This window comes from Sycon ciliatum, chromosome 6 (genome assembly GCF_964019385.1).
Source record: "Sycon ciliatum chromosome 6, ocSycCili1.1, whole genome shotgun sequence".
NCBI classification, from domain to species: domain Eukaryota; kingdom Metazoa; phylum Porifera; class Calcarea; order Leucosolenida; family Sycettidae; genus Sycon; species Sycon ciliatum.
The window spans coordinates 20,154,534-20,164,065 of record NC_088648.1 but is presented as its reverse complement, the minus strand read 5'-3'; the positions used below and the strand labels follow the sequence as shown (position 1 = coordinate 20,164,065).

The window sequence follows — 9,532 nt, the reverse complement described above, 5'->3', positions numbered from 1 at the left end:
CAGCCTTTTCGGACCAAAACCAGTCGACTCAGCGTCCAAAAGACTTCAACATGTGGGCCAATCACGGTCATCCGTGCTTTTATAAGAACGAAATGGCGCTTTTAGTGACATTTTGCATACAAATCCCCATCTAGTATGGCGCAGTCACCCAGTTTCGGTGGAAGTGCGCGAGTTCGATTGGGATTCAAGTAGGAAGGGAGCGTCTCAGCTTTCTCGGACCAAGACCATTCGACTCAGCACCCCGAAGACTACAACTGGTGAGATTTTAATTTTTGCCTTAACTTCCCCTTTAAGATAGCGCCGTGGACATGGCAAATATTTACGTGGTATATTTTATCTGGACGAGCACAACTACTTGAACTAGGCAAGATGTGAAGCTGAGAGACTGAAAAGTGGCAAGGAAGTTCTCCAGCAGGACGCAGCTCACTGGGGTCCGAGAAAATACACTACCATACACGAAACCATGTTGGTTAGCCTCATTTTGAACTCTGATGGCTGGCTCCAGGGCCGAGTCCAGGCCTGCCGTGCATGGTTTGGAACAAAGGGGTGTCCGACTTGAAAAATGCAGCGGGACTCTACATGTACATGTAGCTAAAATACCTGCTTGCAGCCGTGCACACTCTGTGCGAGCGAGAACGCAGTCTTTGGAAATTTGGCAACTTACCACATGTAAGTTTGTATACCTCTCACTCAACTGTCGAGGTGTTCCCGTGCCTCAGGAAGATGCTTTAAGGGGAAGTTAAGGCAAAAATTAAAATTTCACCAGTTGTAGTCTTCGGGGTGCTGAGTCGAATGGTCTTGGTCCGAGAAAGCTGAGACGCTCCCTTCCTACTTGAATCCCAATCGAACTCGCGCACTTCCACCGAAACTGGGTGACTGCGCCCTACTAGATGGGGATTTGTATGCAAAATGTCACTAAAAGCGCCATTTCGTTCTTATAAAAGCACGGATGACCGCGATTGGCCCATATGTTGTAATCTTTTGGACGCTGAGTCGACTGGTTTTGGTCCGAAAAGGAAAGGCTGCGATGCAGCGTTCCTCCTTTATTCCCAATCGAACATGGTTGAAGAAGCGGTCACGTGCTCCTGGGTGCCCAAATCACCTGGTCACCACGCCAGCAGGCGACAACTTTCACACCAAGGTTCAAATCGAGTGACAGGACTGCACCCAAAAAAGGTCAAAGAGGCTAGTAAGTTGTACCCTGCAGGCACGGTGACTAGCTGACTGGTGTACGCAGGAGCACGTGACCGCTTGCGCTAAGCTTTGCGCCGATTTTGGAGCGTTCCTTTGAGAATCGGCGAGAATCTACCAAAAATGCGTTTACGAACGAATGGTGTTGTTGCAAGCATGAGCTGCATGACCACTCGAGCTCTCTTCTTCAGTACTAGTAGTACTAGTACTAGCGCGTTTAGGTCGTGTGACTCGTATCCTTTGACCTCCTCTCAAACAAACAATATCCATTACAAGTTACTAAAATAAAAGATGGTTACTGTTTTCTGATGATCGCTTAGTGCGTGAAACTCGGAGTAAAAACGCTTTCTCGGTCCTCCTATTGTTTGAAGATTGTTACTAGTAAAATCCCCAAATCGGCCGGCCGAAAATTCGCCGAAAACGAGACTTACATTGTATCTAAAAACGCTTTGTTTTTCGCCGATTATGGAGGGTTCCTTTGAGAATCTCCGAGAATCTACCAAATCTTCCAATATCTCCCCAATTTTGAAGCCAATATGCCAACAATTCTCTCAGCCGATTTTTCAATATTATTCCAATTTTGCAGCCGATTCTCGAACAATCAGCTGATTTTTCAGCCGAATCTGATATATTTTTGAGCCGGGCGAAAAGCCGAATAGGCGAAAAAACGGGCCGATTGGGTGAAACCCTAATCTCGACCACTACACTCCTTCCGGAGCGCGCACCACCATAACCCTGCCTTCCGTAAGCCAGCCAACATGTGTCTTGAATTTCCCGCCCTCTCTCTCTCTCTCTCTCTCTCTCTCTCTTTCTCTCTCTCTCTTTCTTTCTCTCTCTTTCTCTCTCTCTATCTCTCTCTTCTCTCTCTCTCTCTTTCTCTCTCTCTCTCTCGATACATGTATATGTATATATTTCTGGTCTCTGATCCCTCCTTGACTCTCTCCTGTATAAAACCACTCACTGTACCCCCAGCTGCTTATCTCTTACCCAGCTTCTGCTCCTTGTTCTCTATTCTCCTCTCTTCATAAATTCAAGTAATAGTTTCCTTTACTCCCCTCTTCTCAGCCATACTCGCACTGCTTCCTATCTCCTTCACTGTCGTCGGATGATTGGTGGTGTTGCACTTTGAAAGTCTGGAAAATTGGCTTGTGAGCAAACTGGCTCACACCAAATCACAGCTTTTCACAAATTCATTCCGGGAAAAAACTTATGAAACTTATGAAGCTGCGTGATGCGTCCTGCAAGACTTTAAATTGACACTCTGAGGTACAACAAAATAAGACATTACTTTCCTTTGTGCAAATCCTGTGTACTTAAAACACTACACACATGCACTACATCAGTACTACATAATGCTTCTGAAGTACCAGGCAGGCACAGTGGGTTGGTCAAAGACCATGATTGAGATACAAGAGGTACCTGTTTCAAGTCCTGCCTGGGAGCGGTTTTTCCATCCGCGCTGCAACCCACAGTCAACTGGGAACTTGTGGCCAGGCACAAGGGGTACATGGATGCAACTAATGGGGTTTCTCGGCACTTGGGCGCGTGGTTATGAGACTTATCCACTCACCCCCACCGTTAGGCGCTGCATCTGCCGCTAGGGTTTACCGGGTGTTAGCGGCCGTCGTGAGTTCCCTTCGGGAACGGAAGCGATAATTTACTTTTTTTAATGTGCTTGTCCAGTGGGTGGCACTAGGTATGGGCGGGTAATGCTAGCATTATGGCTGGCATTATAGTCCCTTTTTCCAGGTGGCATAATGCTGGCATTATAACACCATTTCGCATGCACAATTGGCATTACAAGCATGCATGTAATTGCCGGTCGACAACGGTGTCATGCATGAAGCTGGCTAGGTCCAGTTCCGAAAATCGTTCATCTGAACCCGTCCGGCTTCGTCCGGAGACTTGACGTTGCAAATCAACTTTCTCAGTGGATTGTTTCGGACAACATGCTCACTGCTGTTTAAGTTTTTTTCTTCTACGCTTTGGCCTTGATCCAAGACGGCCTTCTTAAATCGACTTTTCCAACTTTCAAACTGGCATTATCAAGTAGTGTGAGCATTATAAGTGGCATTATATCCTCAAAATTATTATGAGCATTGTCTTTAGCATTATCGCAGCAAATAACTAGCATTACCCGCCCATGCCTAGGTGGCACTGATCGAGTGGAATCAGGTATTACGTACATGGTGTACATGTACATAGTACATAGAACACACTAGTCAGAGATACCTGATGAGTGCCTGAGATGGCATGAAACTTTAAGTTGTGACTGATCAAGCCATCTGTTGTTCTGCCTAGTGTGTCACGGCTCTACCTTCCCGGTATCGAGCTCTCTTGGATTTCTGCTGGAATTCACAACAGCGTAGTACATAGAACATGTATAATAATAATTATTATCTATGACATGAACATGTGTGTCGGTTCAAGGGGTTTGAAGCATCACTACAATTGTAACACTTGGCTAGTATGTTTTCTGGCCAACATTGAATTGGCTGCAGGTGCCACCCCTTCTCCGAAACCTCCAACTACATGTATTTTGGCATGATCTTCAAACCTGGCTAATGACTACAAGTGACAGTGTCAATCCACACCTGCCACACGGCAGACCTATGGTTGATTTTCAAAACTTTAGAAGTCACGCTGCACAGCAGCACAAACTGGAGTGCTTGCAAGTGCTGCAATTAGTTTAGGAGAGGCAAAGATGGCACCTGAACACAATGTCGGCCGCAAGGCACGCATTCAAGTGTAAAAGATACAGTGATTGTTTTGCCAACCCCTTCGCCTTGAACCAAAATAGTTGATGTCCACTTGTACATAGGACCTCCAATGCTACTGACCAGCGCAGTGCCACCCGGTGGACAAATGTGAAGTGCGTGATTTATGTAACCATTCTTTGAAGCAGTAAAATAAATAATTCCTCTCTTGACCTACTCAAGTACACACAGACAACAGGCACGGACAAAGGACAGCGCATGCACTCAATCGTCTCCCGAGAGGATTCTGGCGATGCTGGCCTGTTTAGTTGTAGCGCTTTTACAACACTTGGGAAACCTCATGTTTGTTTTTTGGCAACTAATTACTTACCCTGGTCAGGCTGGTGGGTAAATAGTATTGAGTCTGCGGCAAAATTGTAAGTCACCACCTGTGTTTTCATTTTTGACAGGAATCTGTGTGTGATACTGCTAGTTGACGTACTCAGCAAACAACATTACTATACTGACAGTGGAACCTTTCAATGCGACCAGCTACATGTATCCCAGCTGACTACTACATGTACATGTATTTGTGTGTGCACAAGTAAAAGTCTCGGGTAGTAAAACACATCTCATAACATTTGATTATACGCAAATTGGAAGGAAACAAAGCGTTTCTGATGTCACTCTGAGTTTAACAGTTCAACTGATCATCATACAACAGCATGAATGTACATGACATGTACCTGGTGCTATTGGTCATATGAGCGAGGTGGATCATACACATTACATTTTACATTTGCACAAAGAGACGTGATATCTTGTCAAATATTTATGGAGTGGATGGTGAGAAAATGATACTACTATTACTAGTTTTGTCCGTAATCCACCCGTTCTGGTCATTCGAGAATTTGCAAACCTGTGTTCAGAATTATTTTATATTTCGTCCACAGCCTTTTCGAGCACCATACCGGTGATTCCTGGTGACACGTTTAGTGGTCTGACAGAGGGTCGAGGACTCGCTAAAGCTCAACTCGGCAACAGAAGACCTGGCAGGATCCACTTGCACGATGCGTGCAAACTGGACCCTCAATTGCCTTATAACTTCGCATGACTGAAAATAAAGTCTCCGGGAGCTATGCAGTCTTGCCTCTGAACGTCAACCTGTGTGACTTGTACAATCATGTACATGTACAGTCGTCCCTCTCTAATCCGGCACTTTATAATCCAGCACCCTCGATAAACCAGCACAATTTTCAGTAGCCAAAATGTCCTCTTCATGTACATTGCAGCAGTAAATCAGATTTGTTAATCCAGCACCCTCCCTAATCCAGCAGATTTTCGTGGCACAAATGGTGCCGGATTATAGAGGGACCACTGTACATGTATGTACACATCTGTTTTGGGACCTCTAGCTTCTGCACTGCAACGTCCACAGGCCGCAGGCATCTCCACACGGGGCACTTGATCCAGCATTTGAAGCGGGTGCTGACAATGGCCTCGCGCTGGCTGCATCACGAGGAGTGGTACAACACTTCACGGCACTGTATGCAGTCACGACAAATGGTGTTCTGACAACAGCTCGGCCTGCCTTGGCTTGGATCTTGATCACGTGGTCAGTTTCTACTTGTACTTAAGCCTGGTTCACACTAGGCCGATTTTCCGGCCGACATGGACTCGTACGAAAAATCCTCAAGATCGGGGCGAAAATTGCGTAGTGTGAACGGTGTTGTCGTACAGGGTTCCGACAAATCTGCGACGATTTTCTTGTCGCACTAGTTTTCGGCCAAGTATCGACTGGTCGATATTTAGCCGAAAAGCCGGCCGAATTTTAGCGCTTGCGCGTGATGGAGCATGCACCGGACCAATCACTGTAGGCTTTTCACCATGACAGCGGAGAGCGTTGGTGCAGACCGTGAACCATGTGAACTGGCTGCACTGGATCGCTACTACAGTACTAGTAGTAGTAGCACTGTACTAGACGCTAGCCCTTTCACACCTTTGCCGCTTTGGCTTTGTGGCTCGTGTAAAAACTATCTCATTTCCGCTGTCTAGCTAGCTAGCTAGCGTCTACTAGTACTACGGTCTAGTGGCAGTGCGGCTGTGTACCGCGTGTCCGTGTGTAACAGACAAGCCTACATGTACAACTAAAGTACAAACGAAATTGCCCACCTGTGTGTGTGAACAGCTAGTCCGACTCATCCGACACAGTCGGCAGACTCCGTGTAGGAGTCGGTGTCGGAGTATCGGCCGGAAAATCGGCCTAGTGTGAACCAGGCTTTAGCATTGAAACAGCCCGGCCTCGGTCAGATAGATTATAAGCGACGTAAAACACTGGATGATCTCACTAGCACTGTTGCGTAGAGGCGCTCCTGCGTTTTCGTTTCCCATCTCTCTGGTTTGAAGCATAGTCTATTGGTTTCAGTTTTGTGCCCTGATAGAACTGTTGGAAAATGGCTGGCGCATTGGATTCGCCGGACAAGATGTCCCAAGGCATATCCACCGGGTTGAATACGAGAAAAACGTGCAATATCTGTGTTCTCGGTGCCGGATGTATCGGCTTATCATCGGCTATAGCGCTGGCGGAGAGTGTCGGATCCTGTAGGAACGCGAGCAGCCGCGTGACCATCACCGTCCTGGCTGAGAACTTTCACCCGCACACGACTAGCAATGTGGCAGCCGGCATCTGGGAGCCTTACGACATCAAGACGACGCCAGCCGAGCGTGGTGAGCGATGGTGCAGGGAAACTCTACACTGGATGCAGCGAGTCTATCACTCGGACATGAACGAGGCGGAGAAGATTGGCATCCTCTCATGCCCTCTCACCAGTGTGCAGTGCTCCGCAGACAGTGTGAAAGGACTCGTGCAGCCTGTGGATGCTCTGGAGAAATTTGGCTGTGACGTGAGGAGATTGAGCGACAATCAGGTTGCGTCATACGGAATGGAAGATCTGCAGTCCGGCTTTCACCTGCAGACAACCATCGCAGACACTAGTTATCTCCTGCCATGGATGATGAGAAGATGCAAACAGCTCGGCGTTGCTTTTGAAAAGCGCAGTGTACAGCGACTGACAGACTTGAGCGGGGAATTCGACGCAGTGATCAACTGCTGCGGGCTGCCTCGCTCTTTGTTGACTGACGATCAGGACGCGTATCCTATTGGAGGACAGGTGGTGCGTGTACATGCACCTTGGGTCACAGAAGCCACGCTCATGATCAACAGTGATGGCAAACTGACCTATGTAATACCACAAGTAGACTGCGTCGTCCTGGGAGGAACTTACAAGCGACACGACTGGAATCTGGAAGAGGACAAAGGTGAGACAGCTGGCATTCTGCAGCGCTGCTCCAAAGTCATACCAAGTCTGCGGGACGCAGTCATACTTCGAGTGGACGTTGGTCTGCGTCCGGCACGCAGCTCTGGTATTCGCCTGGAATCTCAACGACTTTTTCAGCCCACCAGTGGACGAGATCTTTTCGTTGTGCATAATTACGGACATGCTGGCTGCGGCATCACTGTGCACTATGGATGCGCCAAAGAAGCCGCCAGTATTATGATGCAGTGGCTGGGTACCCAGATTGTTACCATGGAAAACAACCATGTGTCATGAAGCGGCCAAACGACCCCCCCCCACCCCACCCCCTTAAACCAGTACTTTCCCCGTCCATTGCTACTTGAAAACGTTTCAGCCACGATCCAAGACATACATGCACACGTACATGATTGTAGATATCAATAATGGTCGAGCGCATGAAATGGGTTGAGGTCTGAGGTTATGATTATGTAAAAACGTAATTTTTATCAGTAATTCACCAAAAAGTACGTTTTGTTTTGTCATCAGAGCAAATTCTCCCTATGTACAGGTATATCGACCGAGAAAGATGCCTCCATCAAAGTGTGTGGCTACCAACCAGAGCTAGACAAGAACATCAAGCGCATTAGTCTAAACAGGTTGGTAGATGTCTCGACTTGTGACGCAGCACCACCTGGTGTTCAGCGTTTTTATAAAAAAATGTAATAGCTTAATTATTGGTACGAAGTCTGAAGAAAATGTTGAACGGCCTCTGCTGGGATGACGACTACACCATAGCTCAGTGGTTAGAGCATCGCTGGCTACAAGCGAGGGTCCCTGGTTCGAGTCCTGGTGGTGACAGTCAATTTTTTCTTCAGACTTTTCCCGTTTGTCTCTTTCCCTCAAACCAGTCAATATTTAATTATTGGACTTTGGCATAAAGCCTACAGCATGGATCTTCCTACTCCTTCCAAAAAACCCTAATTTAACTCCATTCTCACATTCGCTTCCATTAATTCAATTTGGGCTTGTAGCCCCCCCCCCCCGTGTGTACTTGTGAATTCAAGCACAAAATACATTGCACATAAAATAAACATACCTGTAGTACACGCTATAGTACTGCCACGTGACCCGCAGTCATTGAGCAACAGTTACTACTTCCTTGTAACTGTGATGTCCGGCAAGTCGAGGCGCGAGTCATCAATCCTTGGTGTGACTTTATACATTCTTCACGCGTCGAAGTAGTACAGTAAAAACCTGGTGTGAGCAACCCCTCGTTTTAGCGACCGCCTGATCTTAACGACCGTTTTTCCATGCACCGACTGTTCTATACAGACACTGTGGGACCTGGTTCTAAAGGCCACTTGGCTTTAACGACCGCTTTTCCTTGAACAGTGGGGCGGTTGCTTAAAATAATTAATTAAAGGTTTTACTGTGCACTGTACACAGGATGTTGCCATTCAGCTCATGAACAGTAACTATTACTATTACTCAGAACCGGTTATTTCTTTTATTATTATTTTCTTGGCCTTCGCCTTCTTGTTATTGGGCAACTTGCCCGTTAGAATCTGCGAAGTAAAATAAACAACAACAACTCGTATCCATGCGTACGTTTACGTTTTGCAAGTGCAGTACTCTTTAATTTAATTCTAAATGAACCTTACTGGTGTCAATGCAATCACCATCTACAATCACTCCGTGGAATGTCAATTGAAGAGTTTGAGACGACAACAAAGTGTCCATGCTTTGAGATGATATCGCACAGCGTTAGGCATGGGCGGTTAATGCTAGTTGTTTGCTGCGATAATGCTAAAGGCTATGCTCATAGTATGAGGGTATAAGGCCACTTATATCTGGCCACCCATTGACCATGATGCTACATGAGGAGACAATAGTGATGACATTTTTCCAATGAGACCAATTTTATGACGCTCCATGTTACTGAAGGACTAACTTCGATCATTGGTTTTGTAGAGCCCCATTCTCTAGGAGCTGTCTACATCTGCTTTGTTTCAATGTCCAGCATAAGCGAACGTGTGGATCAAGCATAACTGCTTGGTTGACGCTGCCGCGGGAATGCGTATAATAATAATAATAATATAATGCTCACACTACTCCACAATGCCAATTTGAAAGTTAGAAAAGTCGATTTAAGAAGGCCGTCTTGGATCAAGGCCAAAGCGTAGAAGAAAAAACTTAAACAGCAGTGAGCATGTTGTCTGAAACAATCCACTGAGAAGGTTGATTTGCAACGTCAAATCCTCGGACGAAGCCGGACGGGTTCAGATGCACAATTTTCGGAACTGGACCTAGCCAGCTTCATGCATGACACCGTTGTCGACCGGCAATTAT

At 46.6% G+C, this 9,532-nt stretch overlaps 1 protein-coding gene across 1 annotated transcript; it reads left to right on the top strand.

The window, feature by feature from the left end:
• The first annotated feature begins 6,173 nt into the window (after positions 1 to 6,173).
• Positions 6,174 to 7,915, top strand: LOC135819592 (D-aspartate oxidase-like). Its single transcript, XM_065332828.1, has one exon. It carries the CDS (start codon positions 6,341 to 6,343, stop codon positions 7,496 to 7,498), a length of 1,158 nt encoding a protein of 385 aa, XP_065188900.1. The 5' UTR covers positions 6,174 to 6,340; the 3' UTR covers positions 7,499 to 7,915.
• The last annotated feature ends 1,617 nt before the right edge of the window (positions 7,916 to 9,532 follow it).